Source organism: Seriola lalandi, unplaced genomic scaffold (genome assembly GCF_002814215.2).
Source record: "Seriola lalandi dorsalis isolate HSWRI2012SDOR001 ecotype SW California unplaced genomic scaffold, Sedor1 jcf7180002054416, whole genome shotgun sequence".
Lineage (NCBI taxonomy): Eukaryota > Metazoa > Chordata > Actinopteri > Carangiformes > Carangidae > Seriola > Seriola lalandi.
In genome coordinates this window covers 450,569-473,048 of record NW_019524969.1, presented here as the reverse complement: position 1 = coordinate 473,048, position 22,480 = coordinate 450,569, and the positions used below count along the sequence as shown (strand labels likewise).

Sequence of the window (22,480 nt, the reverse complement as noted above, 5' to 3'; positions counted from 1 at the left end):
ACCCCACACACACACACACACACACAAGCATACATGCAGTGCAGCGGGTCACTGATCAACAGCCATGTTTTTGACCACCTGTAAGCTGCTGACAACAAAAGACCACCCACTGACATGAGAGTGCACACATCAGTTTGACCAAATAAGTGAATAGGCTATATTGATGAAATGCCAAAACCTCCCTGGTTGCATCCGATTTCCTTTGTTTTATATGATTATAAATTCATTATCTTTGGCTGAGGTAAGTTGGACCCAAAAGCAGCCAACACATTGGGGACAGTGCAGACAGGTTTATTTAACAAAATAACAGACATGAACAGACAACGTGAACAAACCCTTAACTAAACAGACGAACCAACACAGACAAAGGGGAGAAAACTAACAAAAAGTGTCTGCCATAGCAAACCATGACACATGGGCTTTTTTAAAGATCACTTTCAATTAAATGATTAATCAACTAATCAAGAAAATAATGGACAGATTAATCGATAATGAAAACAAGTATCACCTGCTGCCCTAGTACACAATATGAGCACGATATTTAAAATCATCAATCATAATCAGAGGAGTTGATTACTGTGGGGCACATACTGTAGCCAACAAAATAGATTTTCTTTAAGTAAACACTATCAAAAACCGAAAGAATATATTTAAATTCAATAATGTAGATCCCTCTGAGGTGAGCACACACACTGAACTGATTACAGCCAAAGACGTATTGCAAAACTTCTTTGTTTTCCACAGATAAGTATTTAAAGTTGTTTGAACACGTAGGAAGGGAAAAAAAAAGAGTAGGTACTTACTGATCAAAGCGGAGACGCTGTTAAGTTTGGGGTCATAAGGACATTTTCCCTTCCCAGAATCCACTTTACCAGGTTCAAGTCGGAAAATATATTCCTGTAACGGTAAGAATTAGGAAAAACATCATAAATAACTCTCTTGTTTTCTCTTCTCATTTGGTAACAGATTTACTGTGTTGAAGGAATCTGTTTTGTGTGTGTTATTGTTTTAATGCAGCATGTACAAGGCACTTCTAGATGTTATAATAAGCAGTTTTAAATGGCAGCAGCAGCATCAAACTAATGATGTGATCAGCTGGGAGAGACAAAATAACAATGACGAGGTGTGAGCTGCTGTGACCCTACAGGCACTGAACAACAGGCTCTCACAGCACTGCTGGATCTGCTGAGGGGAACAAAAAGCACACAAAGCCAGTTATCAGGGAGATGGAGAGGTGGAGGAAAATGCTGAGAGCAATCCAAAACTCATCCACCATGCTTCTGATATTAGTGGCTCGAACCAGAATTCATTATTCCACAGTGCAAGAGGACATCTTGAACATCTGTGTCAACACTGGGTATGTGTCTGCAGCGAGTTTTAGTCGGGCACTTCAAAGCTGGCTGATGATGCCTGACAGGTAGGAAATATGAAAGGGGAAGCAGAACAATGTCGAAGCTGTGTGCGTAACCCATTCTTGGATGTTTTTTTTTTTTTTTTTTTTAAAACAAGATAATAAGAAGATAAGAAAATATGTGTAGTGATGAAAATGTGTTTACCCGATGAAGGTCTGAGGACTGAAACATCATTAATAAAGTGAGTACAACTGACTTTACGGTGTGCGGGATTTTTTTTGGTCCTATCACAGTTTGTGTGTCTACATATGACATCACTCTCAGCAGCCATTACAGGCTCCATTGGCATGAGAATAGTACATTTACAAAGCACTCTTGTGTCGAGTGCTACTGCAGGGAAGTATGTTCCCCACACAAGAAACACATTCGTAGTGAACATTTTGACAGTAGTAGAACTCTTTTGGAGCTGAATTAATAACCCGAGATATATATATATATATATATATATATATATATATATATACACACATGTATTTATATACAAAAAAACCCCCAAAAAAACAGACAAACAGTATGTAATCCTCACTACTCCAGCTGAGACTGAAAAAGTACTCCAGGTGGGCACCAGACTTAAGAGCCTTTACAAAACTCCCTTCTGCCCACCTTGGCCTCCAAGGGCTCTGATGTAGTGCTGTAGTCTGCTGCCCGACTTGTTCTCCCTCCAGATTGGGGTGCCTGTAGGTAGTGGGACCCCTAAAACAGAGACATGGCACAGTGGGCCATCTCGTTACCGACATTCGATTCCAGATCAATTCTACTGTAAATTCAAAAATTGATGATGCCTGTGACATTAACAAGAAAAGAAAAAAATAGGAAAGTAGAAAAAGAAGGACCAGACTCGACGAAGATGAAAAATTCTGAAATAAAATTAAATAAAAATAAAACATAAAAACATCAAATTGAAGGTCAAAGTGGAGTGAAGAGAACAAGAGAGCCTGGTGGGTGACATCCATCATTTAGTAGCCATATTAGATTAGACTCAGTGTCATGGAAACACAGCTGCAAACTCCATGCATAAACCATGCAGCTCCAGGGAAAGACAAGAGAAAAGGGAATGCAACAAAATGAGACAACCAACATTTGAAAAAATGCATGACTTTCAGTGGTGTCTAATAAAGTGAAGAATGGAATATATTAAAACAAATATAGAAGAAGAATATTGAAATGGTTTAATTGAATAATGAATAATTGAATAAACTAATGGTTTTTAGTAACCTTCAACAAGCCTGACTGAAGCATGCTCCTAAACTAAGTACTGTAGTTCTTCCAAAATGTGTGGGTTCTGAAACAGCATCAAACAGCAGTTCAAAGAAAATGTTTCCAGTACTTTGAGTCAACTAAGGACTAAAAATGTGTGAAGCCCTCTGTGTACCAAGTGGAAGAATTTCTGAACAACTGGTTTCTGTTTACATCTACTCTTACTGAGGAAAATCTTTACAGTGTGAAGCAACATAGCTTTTAGGCCTTAGGGGAGAAGCTGAATGACAAGAGGCTGACTGACCTTTACATTGAAATCTGAACCCTGCATTTGAACAGTGAGACTAAACAGGCCGACTGGTGAGTGTAAGTGTGTGGACTGTAGCCGGTGCCGGCAGCTGCTGCAGCTCTGCGTGGCCGTCGTGCTGGATGGAGGGAGGGATGTAGGGAGGGATGGAGGGAGGGACGGAGGGAGGGCTGAGCTACAAGGCTGATGATGGATGAGAGGCTCCATCAGTAATGATGGCCTTTCAGAGGCTCTCAGCCAGACAGAAAGATAGGCCACAGGCTCTGGTGTGTATAAACAGGTGAGGAAGGGAGGGAGGTCTACGAGGAGGGAACATTTGCTATAGATATACTGTCAACATGCTATTCCCAGCAGCAAGAGAAGATTGTTGCTGCAACAATCTCTAAGCGGTGGCACTTAGGTGCCTCCCCGACAGCAATTTTGCAATAATAATGGAGATCTGGGGAGGACTGGCCATGAGCTTTTTTTTTTTTTTTTTCCTCTTTGTACCCTCCAGACCGTGAAACCGTGCAAATCGATGAAAACTAAGAGGCAGAAAATGATAGAAGAAAAGCAGAGTGCATGAAACTGAGGAGCAAGAGCAGAAGGAGACTCTCTGATCCGAGACTGATTGACAGATATGGTTCTTTAAGAAGTGGAGAGTAAAGGTCACAGTGTCTCCATGGCTGCCTGGCTGTGTCTTTGGTTACCTGTGACCTGCGTCCTCGGTCCACATAGGTGCAGATGGGGTTGTACGCCCCTGTCCCACACACATACAGGTGGGTCCGGTTCCATGGCTCAATCAGACGGATGAAGTTTCCACATTCCCCCTGAGGGAGGGCAAAACAAAACCCAGCAGGATTAGAGATTTAGGTTGGGAAAAAAAAAAAAAAAAAAGACTGAACATAAAACTGCAATGGAAAAAATGGTTACATAACACATAATGCCCCACTGATGGTTAATAACCCCTCTGCCTGGCTTAAAACCATCACATCTATCATTTCCACTGTTGGCTGGCTTGTGTTTGGCAGCTCTGTTCTCTGGCTCAGTGTGTCGGCTTGGCCCAGGCTTCACATCAGACCACACTGTCGGAGAGAAAATGTTTCCAAACACCATATAACTGTGTGGCAGAAACCAAGAAAAGCAGTGCATCTGAGCTGTCAAGTGTGTTTGAGGGTAAACCCAATTCAATGTTCTGTCAGACCTGACAACTGAAAAACATTCTGGTTAGACCAAAAGAAACTGCTGAGTGAAAATGTTGGTTTTTGGAGATTTTAAAATCCAATTAGGGTTTTTTTTTTTTTTCTTTTTAGAAAAATACAAAGACGTTGATGTGAAAATCTCAACATTGATGGAGTTTATGTAGAATTTGAATTATTCAAGTGGTAAGAATTTAGGCAGACACAACACTTCTCTTTTTGGACTGAAGACAAAGAGGTGCTGCTGGTGAAAGCGGCTCTGTGCTTTCGAGGTCTGCAGCTTTCTAATCTCTATTTGTCTAACCAGCTGTCCGCCTTCCTGGTCTCAATCCACCCAAATCAAAACTCCAAACTACAGAAATGTACAGGCTTATGATATCTGTTCAGATTTGTCCGTCATGTCGGCTGTTAGTGACAGCTGGCGAAAAAGAAAGGATGTACCAAGCATAAAAAAAGATTGTGTGCAGGATGGGGGATTTTGGCAGATCTTAGCAACACGCCAGATGCACAAGTCAGAGGTTTCAGAGGATGTGTTTTTGTGTGTGTTTTTGTGTGTGTTTGTGTGTGTGTGTGTGTTTTTATGCAAGTGGGCCTGCGTGTATTATTCGCGCACAGTTGTGCTCCCCCACAGAGAGCACAGTGGGGATGAGTGCCTTTGACCTCCCGCCTGAACCGACATCCCCTCTGAATTGCTTTTGAATTGTCATCATCTGTCATTCCCTAAAGAGCGGCCCGGACTGCCAAGATGTCTCACAGTGGCCAATTTTATTTCTTATTTTAGTGATGAAATTTCAAACCCACCTCTGACACACACACACACACACACACACACACAATTACACAGAGGCTCATACATGCACACGTGAACATACAGAGGCCAATACGATGTAGCCAGAGGCGGTGAGAGGCGCGGGTCACCAAGCACGCATAAATGAACATTCCAGTTGGATAAACAGCAGCCAATGCTCTCGACCAGCAGGGGAGAGCAGGGTTGTTAGCCAGAGCCTCATCACTCTGTCGGTGCTCACCACTTCTGGCAGCCCTCACCCCTAACATGGATGAGATGAGTGTGTATGTGTGTGTGTTTTCGGGGAGAGGGGGGGGGGCTCCAAATGTGTGAACAAAATCAAAAGAGAAGGATCTGGTTTTTTTTATATGAATTTCAATGATGAGTTTCAATCTCCGCCTTGTGGGGGCTGCGCTGGCGGTGGCTGTGCTCGAATGTCTGAATCGTATTAACACTTCAGACAGGCCTGTAGCTTCCGCTGGTTAATTCATTTTGTCTGCTTGTCAGGACAACAAAGAGTAAAATAATTATTGTGCAAAAAGAAAATAAGATAAAAACAAAAAAAGAAATGAAAAGAAATATCTCTAATATGTATGAGATATGTAGGTTAGTGGACTACTTTATGATGAAGACGACTGCTCGCTCAAGCTGCCGCTGGAGCTTAATTGGCGGCAGCTGTATGCAATCAGCAATCAAGGATGCAGAGACAGTGAGTGAGAGCTTCACAGCTCGTCACACGCTGCAAGGTGCTTTCAAATGTCCTTCAGTGACCCCAGTGCCACATTCAAATCTGAAGTGTCCCCCAAAAAAGACGCAATGAAATAACATTGGGGGGGATTTTCGCACAAGGGTGTCACCACATCAAATGATGTTTAAATGTGCAGCAGGTCACAAAGGACGCAGGTTGTAATATTTACTGTGACATTTCAGGCGCCCTGCTTTGTCTTGATGACGAATTTGCTTGAATGGTTTGTATGAAAACATTCAACACCTCAACAGCATGATTACTTTTAACACAATTAATGAGTCCTTTATTTTTTCGACCAGTTGATTGATTGTTCAGTTCGTGCAACAGTCAAAAACCCAAATTTAATCAATTCACAATGATATAAAACAGAGACAAACAGTAAGTACAATATATTTGACTATATTTGAAAAGCAGGAACCAGGAAACATTTTCTCTTAATAAGCAAAAACTCTTGGTAATTAATTTTCTTTCAAGTGACTAATGATTTTATAAAATAACTGTTTCATCACATCTTTTAATTTGATAGCACTTTACTTGGATACTTACATTGGTGTCTTTCCCTGACAAAACACACTCAGTCTTCCTCTGGGGGGCAACGGGCCAGTGGATCTGACAGAGAAAAGTCAACATGCTGGTTAGCTGTAAACTCGTGTTGAGCTCATCCAGTTTACTGTTAGCGTGGGACATTTCTTACTATGAGTGGCTCCTTGTTGATGTCGTGCAGATCCAGAGAGAGGATATAGTCTTTGCTGCCCACATACATGCGGTCGTGGTCCTCGTCCATGCGAAGGATACGATAGTCGGTCGAGTTCAGCAGAAAGGAGAAGTGGTGAGCTGTGCCGGTAGACTTTAACTCTGAAAAAAGAAGCAAGAAGAGTGGAAAATAAATGCTTGTGTTTGGGCTGTGGCTTTAAGACTGTAGTAGAAAAACATAAAGTCAAATTGGGAAACAGAATCCACAGACATGGTCACAGGAGATGTGTGTAGGCTGCTCATTTCTGGCACAGAGATGCCCTTTGGTTTGCCAAAGTTCCTCCATTCTTTCTTTACTAGAGGTGATCTCACCCTTTATCTTAACCAGACACAGAAACGCACATACATGCATGTACGTACGCACACACTATGCTACGCACGCTATGCTAATGTTGATGGCATGATAGTATGCTAATGAGCAACAAACCTACTATCAGACTCTCTGAAATTAATTTACAGAAGCCGTTTGTTCTCTTTTTCCTCTCAGTATTACTGTTACATCCTGCCATTACAGGGTTATGGTCACACAAAATCTGGTTATGACAAAAGCAAGGAGGCAAACAGGGAATCCAACCCTGTCTCCTAAATTACATTTACACACAACTGAACTGCAAAAGCAAATATGTTTTGGATGAAATGTAATCACTGTCTGGATTATGTTCAGAGGTAATGTATTTTTTGAATGAATAAAGCCGTGCTACATTTATTAATGGCAGTGGAGTTGCCAGGAGTTGGCTGGGGTGGATGGTGGGAGTACACAGGACATGAATGTCACACCAGAGACCAGGGTTTCACATCCAGAATCCCGTCTGCGTTTTAGGTTTAGGCAACAAAAGTGCTCTGGTTAATGGTGTTTTTTGTGAAATAGAAGTAAACACATTATGTTTTAAGTCACTGAACTTTTTCTGTATTAAACAAGACCACAATCTTTCCCTAACCTTAACCAAGTGCGGTGGGTTCCTGAACATAAGCATAAAACAGTGTGGTAATACTGTAGTCACTATTTCAGGACGGATTATTTTAATTAGGTTGTAACTGATGTTCAGTATCTATATATTTGCAAATGATCAAATATGTAAATTAACAACATATTCTCATTACGTTCATACAAATCATAATGTGTTCACAATTATGTTTCCTATGAGAAGTTTTTGTCACTCTATGTGACCATTCATTTCAGCCTGTGCTGGTTTTTCAGTATTGGACCCATATGCTGGACTGCTACCGGTATCATGAGTTGCAGTCACATAACATGGCTTCTATTACAAAAGGTCATAAAGCAGATAATGTTCAGTCCGATACTGGGTCTCATTCACCTTTTTTCCAATTCTGTCGAGCCATGAAAGAGATGATAGCCTTCACTATAATCTCTTCTTGTGAAGCGGAAAGGATGCCGACCGCTCCCAGGCTTAGTCTCACATCATATCATACATAACATTCCCACATTGTTTTCCTCTGTATCACTGTTAAAACTGTTGTGAAATAAAACTGCTCTCAAATGACTCACATACTGCTCAGGGCAAATCACTGGTGTGTGAGTTTAAGTTACACTCGGGGTGTGAGGGGAGATAAGTGGAGATCTGGTGTACGGAAAGCAGCTTTTTCTCCCGGTCCTTCCATTACCTCCCGAGCTGTTAGAGAATCTGATAGGAGGTCTCTCTCTTTCTCTTGCTCTCTTTCAATCTGCACTTGGGAAAGTGGATCTTGAGGAAGTTAAGCCTGCAGTTGTGCTATTCTATTTGCAGAGAAAACTAGAGTACCAGATAGAGGGACCTATTCCTGTTCCACTTCAATCGGGACCAGACAAACATCCCTGCTGTTCTCTTTAACCAAGTCTGAGAGTCACCGATAATGAAAACGACTCCCTCCAACAGCTACAACAGCTTGCCTTGACCGGGAGGAAGCAGAACTTGTTACTTTACTTAGAATAAAAGACAGCGTGATGTTTTCCACCTGCACAGGACATGTTGAAATACTGACATGAATCCTCTTCCAGAAAGCTTCTCAGCTGCTGGTGTGCTGAGCTGAGCTCCTTCAGGAGCTGTGAAATGCTGCCGTCACGGTGCAGCATCATGGCATGTACTAGGGTGGATAAGGTAGTAAACAGGAATAGACATGGCTGTCACCCGTGTAATTCTCATGAGTTCCCTCCAAACACATATTCTGTAATGCTTATTCCCACTCTCATGGACAGAAATATATAGTGAGTCATATTGTGGTGATATGACCATACTGTCATATTATTGGGTATTGTCTTACAAACTTTTGTTCTGTTTTATCAAAATTAATGATTCCAAGAAAACTTACAAAAATGAGTTACTGAATTTTGTGTTTTACATATGTGAAGATCAATTCATAATCTGTTAGATTTTCATAACATCAAATCCCATTTTGCGTACTATTTATGGTTGTAGAAATAATATCCAAATTCTGTAATTACTTCTCTTTATAGTAGCATTAATTCATGGAGGTGCTGTCCTCCGTTCCTGTTTCGATTTTTAATTGCCTGCCTATATGAGAGGGATTCACAGGAAATGATGCAGTATGTAATCAGTTTTATCTATTTTATATCAGCCTCACTGTTTCCTAAAGTAGAATCAGAGCTGCATTAAGTTACTGCCACTTCAAACTGAACATTTTCTACTGTTGCTGCTTTACATGGCATTCAACTTGCAAAACACTTTTATTGTAAAGTGGTTCACAGGAAATGCAGTGTAGTTCAGATTTTTTCTTTTAGCCAGTGGAACGGTTTGACATATTATAGGAAATAATGGAATCAGGAGGAGCAGCCACAGTGAGCTGATGAACAGCTGCACACACCAGGCTGCACACTTCCAACTCCGCAGCAAGGTAACCGACTTTACTACGCCCTGCTGTTTGTGGAAAGAGACTTGTGCCATGTGCAGCGTGAAATCAGATCACGGGTGTGTTTATTTTTGACTGACTTCTATATTAAAACAAGGTGAGTTTGTTTAGCTGCACTCTTAACAGATAATCCAGGTGCTTTGCTGTTGTATTTGTGAAAAAGTAGCTGTTTGCTACTGTATTAAACTGTAAATGACATTACCGCAGGAACCTCAGATGTTGCTGAACCAACCAGGACTGAAAATTTAGGCATTATAACCTAAATTGATATTAATTGCAATCATATCAGAATTGGTTTATGTGCTAGTACAGTTAAGAGAGGACACAGGTGCAGATGTTGACAGCAACCTGAGAATGAGCCCCTCCAGACAGCCCATGTTAAGCATCTGCACTCGTGGTGCAAACACAGTACACACAGACACACACAAATAGAGAACATCCTAAAACAGTACATCTCCGCTCTTTCTCCATAAACATCCCGTCTCATTTTCCATCCTTGTCTGCTTGTCAACTGTGCACTCGGCCCTCTAGCTGCTCTGGCAGGACCAGCAGTCGAACGACACAGGAGCTTCAGGGACAGTTACCAGCTGACATCCCACATTTATCACCCCTGCACTCAGATTCACACTCAGGGGCATCTGAGTGGGAGCACGCTGGAGGTGACTGGCTGTCACAAGTCCGACAGTGGTTAGGTCACCGCAAAGTTCAATGAGAGTGGAGAGACAGCTGGACGAGACAGACTGGACGGACTAGACAGGCTGATAACCTACTACATTACAAATAAACATTCATCAAAACACATTATCAGTTAACAGCTTCCATGTTTGACAGCCTGCCATCTTTCTCTCTCTCTCTTCTAATCTTCCATTCATGATCACTGGATCAATATCTACCAGTTTTGAGGCAGACCTAATTTTGTCCTTAAAAAAAAAAAAAAAAAAGACCCTTCTGATCTCGCTAAGGTCACATGGATCATGAAAATGAAAACCAGCAAGACACAAGAACCAAAGGATAGTCAGCTGCAGTAGTAAAGATAATTTTCAGTGTGAGCTCATAAAAAAATTACTGGCAGTTAACAAAATACACAAATGAAACGCACCATCAGGTGCTAAATTATATGAAAATAAACTGTGTGAAACACTTTCGAAATGGAAGAATTATCTTTGTACAGAAAATTCACAGACTGTAAATTATATCCAATTGCGGTTTGGACAACTTCTAATTATTAAACAACCACTTCAAACACTGCTCTGTCTTAAGTTTTCCAAAGCTAAATGTCAGTAGGAGACCACTGACAAATAATGGAAAAAATGTTTGACTGTGTTTGATGAAAATTATTTGAAAAAAGAAGAAAAGAAAAAAAAAGCTTTTCATGGAGGTCTGCATGTTTCTGATAACTGATGTAAGCAGCAAGGCTTAGCCTCATCACAGCACCCCTTTTTGTATGCAGCCCCGTTCTTACACTGCATAAAACTGTAGAAGATCATAATGTATGGAACATAATGGTGAAAATGAGATAGGGTTCAAGTGCCAACCAGGACTGCTTGTCATTTACAAGAATTTCTCAACATCTACAGCACATGGGACTCATTCCAAAGCACATTTAAAGCCTATATGAAGATTACAAGTCCCCTCAGCTAAAATACAATGACTCTATCAAAGCTATACAGTACATTAACTCTATTCATCTTGCCATTTTAATCTGTGAAAATGAAGTGGCAATCTTGCACTCAGGAGAAATATTACATCTTTGCGAGACGGGGCACGCTAAAACACATTTTCTTTGAAATAATGCCTGTGGCGTGGTGAGATAAGGAGTAAAGTATGATAACAGTCCACCTCAAAGCACTCATAAGCTCTATTGTCAGCACAAATTCATCTGCTCAGAAGCATTCCTGTGTGTTGCAGCTCAGCCATAATTGCCCGTGCCTCTGAAGCCAAAAAAATGCTACAAAACAATACACAGCCTTGACATCGTGTTAAACGGATGAATTTACAACCAGCTGGTAAATTCAGCAATGATAGGGCACAAGTGTGTGTCTTTAAAGATCACAGGGTCTGGTGTATATCACCGAGTTTCCCGGCAAGGTCTTCGTAATCACTACCAGACACAGAGGCAGACAGAGCTAAATCATCTTTTTCTCTCTCTCTAGTGAATGTGTGGAATTGTCTCTAGTTTGTTGAAGACCTTCTGTGTTGGATAAAACCCAATCTCTTCCTACCGCTCTTCCAGAATGTGAATGACATCTGGTGGTAAACTGAGCCTGTAGTCTGTCCACCTGTTGATGTGATCCCTCTGCACTGTGGTCACTCTCTGCTCTGTTCTGCAGCCAAGGTATGTAGCCCTTTGGCCAGGCTTTTTGTGCAATGGTGTGGTTTTGCAGGGTCAACCTTAAAGGGACACAAGTGACCCCTGTTTTGTGTCTGTAAGGAGATGACGAAAGAACCAGCTCCCAGACAGGCCTACCGCTATCAGCCTTAGAAATCTCCCCTTTCTTCCGCTCAGTGTGTGCATCTGTGTGTGTGTGTGTGTGTGTTTCGGGTGAAAAAGGAGGGTTGTGGTGGGAGGACGGGGGTTTGAGGAAGCAGGCAGCAGAAAATCCCACATACCTGCCCAGGCATCCCCGGCATGTTGTCTGAATTCCCCGATCTACTGGTGCTCACATTCTCATAGAGGTGTGGCCCCACCTTGCTGCAGCTTGTCTGCAGCCATGCATGCACAGATGTGTCCCTAAAAGGATTTTTATTTATAAAGTGAAGGACCCACTTTTCTTATGTATATTGAGACTTGTCTGCACCAGAAAGAGTAGATAATTGGTAGTTTATTCAAACAGGCACTGGTGTTGTCGTTTCTCAGTAGCAAGTAAAGGAGCATCCCTGTATCGTTGAAAACGCTTTTTGTTTGACTGTGGTTTCAATATGTCTCCTCCAGCAAATCATTAAAGACAGTTCACAATTTTGGGAAACACATGTATTCATATATCTGCCCAGAGTTAAGTCAGAGGATTGATACCACTCTCATGTCTGTATGTTAACTGTGGGGCTAAAGCCAGGAGGTGATTAGCTTAGCTTAGCATGGAAACATTGAAAAATACCTACTAGCACCTCTAAAGCTGACTAATTACCACACTGTACTGTGTGTGTGTGCACACACACGTTTTCTTTTTGTGTGGCATAGGAATCATCAGACTGTGAGATCTTGGTGCAAAATTAATTAAACTATGAACAATATGAATAGTTTTAGTTGTCTAAACTTTAGCAGCTATTAATCATAAAGGTTGCAGATCAGACCACACTCAGTCAACTTTGGAATGAGGATTGTTCTGGACAAACCTGTTAAGTCGGTTAAGTATGAAAACTTTTTGATTCATTGGTCAACTGTAAATGCACATAATAGAGAATTACAAGTGTCTGAATGTAATTCATTTCAAATCCCCAGCGCATACTGAATATCTGAGAGCAGTGCATCAGGATGGAAAGGTCGTTGCGGATATAAGAAGGGCTGAACAGCAGCGGGAAGCCTTATCAGCCCAACCCTGTCGCAGCTTTGTGTTTGCCTCCGTTCAGCACCTCATCATCAGCCTCTCTCCATCTCTGAGGCCTGGACTATTGACTCAGTACACATGTCACTGGAACTGATTGCTGCTTACCTGTGCCTGTCAAGGAGAAATAATTGGCACCAGATTATGTCTTATCTCTCCTCTTCCGGATGCTGTCACTCAGATGCTCTTCACGCTTGTCTGCCACTGATACACTTTGTATGTGTGTGTGTGTGTGTGTGTGTGTGTGTGTGTGTGCGTGTGTACATTGAAACAACAGTAGAGCTCTCTGATCGTCACATCAAATCAGAGACACCTGTCTCCTACTGCACAAATTGAGAGCAGGGAAAGATTGATTTAAGTAGTGAGTTCACTTCCTGAGTGGAAACGAGAGATTATAACAAATCTATTTCTGCTGTTTCGGATGACAGGAAAGGTTAATTAAAGCACGAGGGAGTAGAGGAAGATCTCTGCTTCTACTGACAGTGAAGGTCATTCAGTTTCTCTGGTCTGCAAACCCAGCCTTCAGTGACTTCACGTAATACTGTACATGTAGTAATCAGAAGAGGAGACAGTGGGATTACATGTAGAGGGGAGAAGTGCAAGACGTGTACAAGGCTTTTGATTTTCTTTCCAAATGTAAACTCAACTCCTCCTCCTCCTCTTACACAAAAGGATGAACTATAATAAAAGAGTATTCTTCATTTTCCAGAAATCCAGTCATGAAACCAAAAACAAACCATATTCATCTGTTATATTCAGCAAAAACCAATGCAGTGTGACTGCTAAAGGCCTGAAGTGCCTTATATGAATACACACACACTCCGCCATGGACAGCTGCCCTCAATAGCCCTCCAGGGCTGCAGGTGAAAGGTTAAAGGCCACAAGGGGTCTGAGGTGAAAGCTCATCCTGGCCCCTTTACACACTTCAGCATAATCAGGATTATCTCTGGGGAGGTCAGGCAGGGTGCCTGCTTCAAGCCGGGTCAGGGGAGAGCAGGGTGGTCATGATGATACTGGGTTGGGATGGATAAAGAGAGGAAAAGAGCAGGGAGAGATGGGAAAAGACACCTCCTATAAGAATTTTTTTTTTTTTTTTTTGGGGGGGGGGTCTGTTTAATATAATATGTTTATTGCTGCCTGTTCACAAAGTGAGAAAAAGCCTTTATCTAGTTTTTATAATCATGTTTTCTGTTCGGTTACACATAAAAAGTATAGTGAGGCACATTTAAGCTGCATAACAGAAAAAAGAAACATACGTTGCCATGAAAAGGGAGAAGTCCATATTAACGCTGAACTGTAACACTATAAAGCCCTGCCTTTCAGGAAATCGGTGTGCTAACCGGCCTGACTCTCTTCCTTTACAAGACTGATCTCTGTATTTTGGAGAACATGAAAAACACTGGTTGGTTCCTTACTTTGTTTACAAAATGCTCTATCCCAAGGCGCTGTCTGAGCCTGTGGCTTCCCATTGTATGCACAAGTGTTTATGTGTGTGTGTGTGTGTGTGTGTGTGTGTGTGTGTGTGGGACTGGGGTCGTGCAGATGCTTCAAGCCACTGTAATGATGATGAAGCTGTGTTTGTTGATGTTGCAGCGAGCTGGTTAGGCTGGCAGCAGTGGTCAGTGGTGACAACACAGGTTAGAGGGATTTTGGAAAGGGCTGAATAATGAGACAGAGCTGGTCTGAATGAGTGAAAAATCCTCCACTCCCTGGCTGACCTTTGACCTAGCACACAAATACTCTCCCTCTCTGTCAGCTGCGCTAACAAACACCCAGATGCACAGAGCTTTTTCAGAAGAATCACATTATCAGATTCAGATTTCTCTTAATCCTCGATTCGATTGGGATCGCTGAAATTTGCATCATTTGTGTCGATAAACCAGATCACTCCACTCTAATTTGAACCAGAACTGAACAAAGCGTAATTTACAAGAGCACCCTCCCTTGTTCCTTGTGTATCAAGGTCATGGCCAGTGTGCTGCTAGCTGGGGGCAATAAGAGGAGGGTAATTAGGAGGTAAATTTGGAGAGACCATTAGCAGCAAGTGTTGACTCAGGGTCCACTGGGGACAACAGCCACCTCTACCCTGTCTGGGTGTTCCACTCTCCAGTCCAGCACTGAGAATCCACTCTATTCCCCGTGGTCATTTTTCACCCACAACAGCAAATGGTGTGGTGGAGGAGTGAGAATGGAGGGAGGAGTCCCATGAGGTAGAGAAGCCTGACAGCGAACGTAAGAGCTTCCATTTATCAAAGCAGGCGGGCGAGAGCCATGGAAACTCTGAGCGAGCTCCTCAGCTTCTAACACAGAGCTCTGTGCTCCCTTCTACTGCTGCTGGAGGGGCAAAAAAAAAAAAAACACAAAGGCACACAGAGGCTTGCTAATGCATATTCGAACCATGAGTTGTTACAAAGGACAAAACGATAGTGTTCCCTAATACACAAAAACACTGAGATCTCATCTTCTAGCTTAGGTAAAGAGCAGGAGTGGAGAGAGAAGTGCTCAAAATGAGTAAAAAGACTTAGCAGTCAACTGCTAACGTATATACAGACACCTCTAATTCACAAGTTAAATAGAAGGCACATACCTGTATTTTAAAAAAATATGTGTGACATGTATTTTGGTCAAATGAGCAAATAAGCACTAGTCTATATGACAAATAAGATGGTCTCTATTTTCTTATATGAGTTTCCCTTGATAGAATCATTATCAGCGATTTTTGACCAAGTTTATGCAATAGATGCACGAACTGGCATTTACTAGTAGGCTGGAAAATGCAGTTCAAATCAGGTCTGTTAGGCTCAAGTTAAAAAAATTATGGAGAGGAGTCTTTGAGGAAAATCTGGGCATACTTGTTCAGATGCTCTGGAAATCTTCTCCCAGATGGGATGTGGGCAATCAGTCCATTCTCTGGGTAGGGAGGGGTGGTAGCTACTGTTTGCTGGTACAATGCTGACGTAGCATTTAAGGTAGACACAGCTTTTTACGTTCAAGTGACAAAGACTTCTAGCTGATGTTGGAATTATGACTCTAATCTGTCTGGAATGAAGGAAAACATAGTGTAACATTATTATAAAACCTCAAAATCTACAGAGGGAGCCACTGGAGGTGGATGGATGGGTCAACAAATCATTGGACTTTGACATGGGAAGCCGCTGTTCATTTTCCCGTTTCCTGCTGTTTAATGACCACGACTGTTCCCTTACTGTAACCTAAAGCATGAGTTTTTTTTTTCTTTCTTTTTTTGAGTTGTCAGATCAGAAAACAGTTTCATTTTGGCAACAGTAGTTTAGAACAATTTAAAAATGCGCTGGCAACTGATGTCCTGATCATAAAATGAATATATGTCTTTATAGGTGGGCAAATGCAAATGATGTATGTTGCTGTTTTAATGTGAAGGACCGATGTGAGGATGGAGTGCAGGAAACTGTAACAAGTCGGGGCACCACTGGGCTTTTTATGCGTGAGGGTTCAATCCTCCAAGAAATACTCGTCCAGATAAGGTTAAGCACCATCTGATACTCTCTTATATTAAAAAGAGGCCAAAACATTTTCTTCCTTTCAGTCATTTCAATCAACCGTTCGTTTGGATGATTTTAAATTTACAGCAGGCGATGGCCAGAGTCAGATAACCAAAGTGCTGCTTCTTCTTCTTTACAAAATAAAACTTTATTATCGCTCAGTGAGGAGTGATGAGGAAACAATTATCTCAACATCATTTATCATTTTCCTGTCCTGCATCAACCTCCTCAGATTGTTTGAGCATTTCCACCAGCCTTGCACACCATCCAGAACATTGGATGGATTATTTAAAGATGTTGTCAAGGCAGCTGTACCAAAGAAATTACAGCGTCCCCTTCTATCTTAAATCTTCCTCTCTATGCCTGGTTAATACTGTTTTGATTTATCACCCAGCTTCCTCTGACACCTTCCCTATTCTTCGGCTTGTCTGATCCTGCCAGCATCGACTATAGCCCCCGTCTGCATACCAGTCCATTGAGATAACACATGCCTTTTTTCTGCTGATTCCTTCAGCCCTTTCTTAAGCACCCAGCATGCCACAGGTGGAAGAAGAAGGGCACTGATGTATTTTGCTATGACTGTCAGGCTCATACTTCACCCATTAGAAGTACTTAACGCTATGAAGAAGGAGTGAAGAGACATGTCTAATGAGATTGAACGGTGATGCTTGATGCAGTGATGCAAGTGCTTGTTTTATGCAATTTTCCCAGACGTTGCCAAAATAAAATGCATGTTGTGATGTGGTTGTGTGTTGTGCAAAAGAGGATGTGACATGGTAGCACATTCAAACAAGGACTAACAACTCTGACGCATCATGGCATTTTCATTGCTGCTCTCCAGCTAAGATGGCATTTATGTAAATTTAATGGATGACTTTGCCTCTGTCCATATACACCATGTGGTGTTTTTGTCAGCTACCCTGGCGACAGATACAGGATGCCAAGCAACAAAGGTCACTGGTTGGTGCTGAACTGGCAATGTTTTGTAGTATGCGTTCTCAACTACCAGGCCACCTGGAGAGACGGGGCACATTTATTTGACCTCAGCCAAGAAGGGCTTTTTAAGGGTTTGGATTTTGAGCTTTTACACTCATTTCTAAAGCAGAACTTCAAAACATGCATTAAATGTAGTGGAATTGCACTTAATATACCCATCTGGAGCATTTGGATTAAATGTGTTAATGGAAAATGCGCTAACCTTTGTTAAATGCACTGCACTGCTCGGGACATCTCTTGTGTGTGCCTCATCCTGTGTTGGCCATGAAACGAGATGGTCAATTAGAGGTTTAAGATGTGAATATAAACCTTACCTCGGTCCCTAATGAGCAGACAGGGCAGCTAGTCAAGCTCCGGGGTCACAAGCATCTGTGGAGTTATCATACCACAGGCCACTAATGGGCGAGTGCCAGAAACCCATCTGCCTCTGCACAGTCGACATAATACTGCATGCACTGCTGCCGCATACACCCACTTGACCCCACGTCGCTGCTAGACAAAGACAGGGTCACCCCCGACCAGGTACGTGTCAGCACAGATCCTGGGTCGAGCCTCGTGCACTAATGCCATCTGACAGGCTGGGGACAACCAGATAATGCTCAACAATCAGGCGGCTGGTTGCTGAGCAGCGTGGCGTGGACCTCAGATGGTGTGTTGGAGTTAGAGCCTGCAGTGAGGACCTGCTCATCTGTCTGAAAGCCTTTGTGCTCCGTTAACAGCCAGTGGAGGCTTTCGCCACAAAGACTGAGACAGGCATGCATAACCATAAGACCTCAAGTTCATTGCAAACCAACTGAAATAACCTTCTATGGAATATCCCTCAAACTTTTTTTCGTACAGTGTCTGCTGTACTGTCACATTGATTCTTGAGATGACCTTTGATACAATTTTTAAAAGTTTTTCGGCTCTATGGATGCAATTGAGCGTTAATAGTAAATTGGCCGGTCCATCACTTTGGTCGAGGCTACCTCAACATATATCACATGGATTGCCATGAAATGTGATATAGACAATCATGGTCCTCAGAGGATGAGCCGTGGTGACTTTGGAGATTCCCTGCATTTTTTTTTTTTGCAGCATCACCAAAAGATAGAGGTTTTGACTTGTCCTGTAATATATTTCAACATCTACAAGATAGACTGGCACATTTTTTTGTACAGACATTCATAGCTCCCAGGGGCTGTATATACTAACTTAGGTATTCCTCTGAATTTTCATCTAATGCCAAATTGCCTAGCATGAGCTTTTTATTATTTTAATTTGAACTAAAATGGTTATGAGATGGTGGCGATGGTGAACATTCTACCTGCCAAAAATCAGTGTGTTTCTCAAACAATAAATAATTGCTGGCTAAACCTATTTGCACAGCATCTTTGATTAGTCATCCAAATAAATATATAAATATTTGGTTGAGTAGCTTACACTGCATGTCATGGTTAATTGACACTTCGAACATAGAAGGTCAAGATTTTTCTAAACACTCTCCCTAAAGAGAAGTTCTTTGCAAACAGATCAAACATAACATTCCTGTAGTAATCCATTCCATTAGTGGCCAGCTGTGCACCGGTGAACCAACAGATCAATATAGCACTGACCTCAGCGGATGATTCTGGGGGTAATTACACTCAGAGCATAAACTCTGCCTCTGCAGTCTGTTAAGCTCTGCAACCCAAGAAAAACAAATTAACCAGCAGTATACCTGGACAATTCTTGAGTATATTCTCAAACTAAAACACACAGATATTCCCTGACAAGTTATTACAGGTAACTCCTGGGCTGTTATTACTTGGGAGCAGCCCAGGAACAATATTATGTTTTCTTCATGAGAATGAGAGCAGCTTGAGCCCCACAAACGTGAGGTGTTATTTGTTAGTGTTTCATTTATTTGGTTTAGGCCCAACACTGGCCATGCTTATATTAAGTATCCTTTATCACTGATAGTTCCCAGGACAGGCCAAAACTAACAAAACTATTTTTCTCTGTGTCCACCTCTCTCTTTGGTGACGTTTTGATGGCATGATGAGTTTTATGGTTAAACGTGCAGGAATTGACAAAAACTGATATTATGACACCAGTTATCAACAAGTTGAGCATCTCACTGCCTCCTTCCATCATCTTCCACCATCTCTTGTTTGTCTCCCTTTGAACAATAACTTTTTTTTTTCTTGCAATTGTATTTTTTTCACACAGATTTGACCCAAACAATATCAAAACAATTTAAAGGCAGCAGAAAAGTTTGGTGAGAGCTGTGGGAAGAGAAGAAAACTACAGGAAGACCAACTGGTGAGACTAAGCTGACTGGCTGCTGTGAGTCCCACAGCATCCATGTTAACGTGTCCATTTGCTGTCTGTCTGAGATGAGCGGAGAAAAAAAAGTGGGGGGATGATGACCGTCAGTCAAGGGTATTCATCTTTTCTTAGTGGAAGAAGTGGCTGTATGATGGATATGATGGTAGTGGAATGGTGGGAGTTGAGGCAAAAGGGGAAGGGGCTGAAGAAGGGGGAGGGCTGGCAGAAAGGAATTCAGACAGTGGGATTGCTATAGAACAATTGTTATGGAAATAGTGTAGTTTGGGAACATAATTTAACCTGCAGTGACTGACTTGAAATATAAAAAATATGAAAACACGTCTTTGTTGCAATGATGTGCCAATCTTTTATCTTTCAGAACACACCAAAATATTTCATAAGTCTATCATCACCACCTCCTGTCTTGTTTCTATGTCGAAGGGTCTCTGTGAAGATGTTAATTTGACAAGTTGATAGCTGAGTTTATCAGAGGTGTGAAGGGAGACGTACATCACCCAGTTCCAGGCAGGTGGCGTATTGAAGTGTAATCTCAAAAGGCAGCAGTCAGCTTAGACCACCTTAATGCCATCAGCTTTGGAGTTCTGTTTGTTCAAGTATCCTCCAAAAAAAGGAAGCACTAACTTGAGTATGTGACCAAAGGAATGTTGCATGTGATGATCCTTTCCCAACATGAATGGTCTGCTTTACTTAAAAATGAGGGGGCTTCACAGACAATAATTACAGGCTAAAAAAAAAAAAAAAAAAAAAAGACAATTTACATTCCAATAGGTTAAATATCTGCTTTGAAAGCACCAAAAATGTCATTCAAGATGAAACATGTTGGCAGCCATTACATCTTTAATGGATAATGTGAATTGTCTGCTAAAGGCAGGCCCCGCTCTCTCGTCCCAGCCTGCAATTAAAGCAAAGCTACCCAAGGTCAGTCTGAGTGACAGGCTGACAGACCTATAGATTACTGTCTGTCTGTGTAATCCACTGCCTTTTTACCCCCCTCACTGACTGACGCACTCAACCCTCCCATTTAAGACACCAGTGCCTGTTGATTTGGCGGCTTTCATGTTTGATGGACAGATGGGACATCCTACCCCATGACCCTGTGGCATTTTTCACGCCCGTGACAATAGGGGTCACTATGCAGAATGGGGCTGTTTAAGGGCCAGTGGGGAGAGGAGTTTGAATGGCTCTAGTTCTTGATAAATTCATATCATTAAGGATAAGTTTCCCAAATGTCATTGTGCGGATGAATGGTGAGGTTTTAGTGAAACTAAGAAACTGGTTCAGAGACAGATGGATAAAAAAAAAAACAACAAAAAAAAAAACAATAAAAAACCGATGTCTGCCCTAAACAAACCACAACAAGACCTCTTGTTCACTTAAACCCTTCATGTCAATACAACACAGCAATTACTGCCCACCAGGCATGAAATGGACAAATAAGATTGCCCCCAGTTCAGATTACAGGCTTTATCAATTACATGCACCGAGTGGAACAAAACTCTATGCACTCAAATACAAACAGTGAATCAGAAAATGGCTGTGATTTTCCTGGCATGTTATTGTTGGCAGTTCTGCTCAGTGAGATTTAGTATGCACACAAGCAGAGGTAGATAAGAAATGTTGAAATGTTCCGTTCCAACAGTTAAACAGTCATGATGCAACACACTCATAAACCATGGCGGTACCATCTCATAACCCGCTTATTAATATGTGCAGTAGGATTTAGCAGTTCATAGCTATTTGGCTTTAGGCTCACACCTAAACACGTCTGCACATCCAGGTGGGAGATGCTCTGACAGGTTTGACAAAAGAAAGCATTAGCGGGAAGTACCCATCTTGATTTGAGAATGAAAGACAGATAGTGAGATATAGAGAGAAAGAGAAAAATTTGGAGAGGAAGGCGAGAGTCTTATCAGTTGGGAGGAAGGGCAACATGCGTGACAGTGGAAAATCTTGGTCACAGTTCCTCTATCCGTCCTCTCACGGGGCGTTGAAGGAGGCCAGTGATTGCATAGACACATGGAGGCCAAAACCCCTCGGATCTTATACTGTCATACCTTGGCATAAATCAGTGCTTAGCCATCCGCTCTGCACTGATAAGGCAACCACAGACTGAGCCACACCAGGAATGGAGAGAGAGAGAGAGACTTTTCTTTCTTTTATCAGTGGCCTCTCTCGCTCTTTCCCACACTGCCGTCTCTCCTCGTCGTTATCTGTTTTTCATTCATCAGATCTGAACAGCAGACACATTATTTTTTAATTTTTTTTCTCTGCTTGGGGCTTGTTTGTTTGCAGCTTGCCATATTTCCTCTTGTAGCTTTTCCAGCAGTCTGGTTATGATCATCTGATGAACTAAAAAATCATTTGCAACATTAACACAAGAAAGAGTTGGGAGATGCTGAGAGACCATCTTTTGATCGTCTCGCAATCATGCAACAGAAAAAAAAAAAATGTAGCGACAAGTATTTTATTTGAACTGAATCTGCTAGCGTGCGTCACTGTTACAGGATGATTGTTATAGCAAAGGTTTCCATCTCATCATACAGAACAGTGGTCCAATGAAGATGTAACTAGGCAAATTCCATACTGCTTCCTTATCTTAATGGCAGACGTCCTTTTGCAGATTAACGATGAAAATAATCTCTGTGTTTATTGCACATTTATGACATTTGGCACTGAGATAACCTTTAAAACCACTGCTTTCAGACTTTTTTTAAAAGAAATGAACTCTTACTGTATGCCTTGCCCAAAGTTGGACATTAGAAGACGGATTTAAATCACATACAGCTACGTGGGACCTGGTAGCCCACAAAACACAAAACTTGGATGTACCATAAAAGGAGCTAACATGGCTTCACTTTCAAACT

At 41.8% G+C, this 22,480-nt stretch overlaps 1 protein-coding gene across 1 annotated transcript in view; it reads right to left on the bottom strand.

Moving 5' to 3' along the window:
- LOC111657864 (semaphorin-3F-like) overlaps positions 1–22,480 on the bottom strand; it is a 51,334-nt gene that overhangs the window by 14,678 nt on the left and 14,176 nt on the right. Inside the window, exons 3-7 of the mRNA XM_023410198.2 lie at positions 6,324–6,484; positions 6,176–6,238; positions 3,606–3,725; positions 2,016–2,105; positions 804–897 (exon numbers count right to left, since the gene is read on the bottom strand). Of these exons, the coding sequence (XP_023265966.1) occupies positions 804–897; positions 2,016–2,105; positions 3,606–3,725; positions 6,176–6,238; positions 6,324–6,484 (528 nt within the window). The remainder of the gene's footprint in view (positions 1–803; positions 898–2,015; positions 2,106–3,605; positions 3,726–6,175; positions 6,239–6,323; positions 6,485–22,480) is intronic.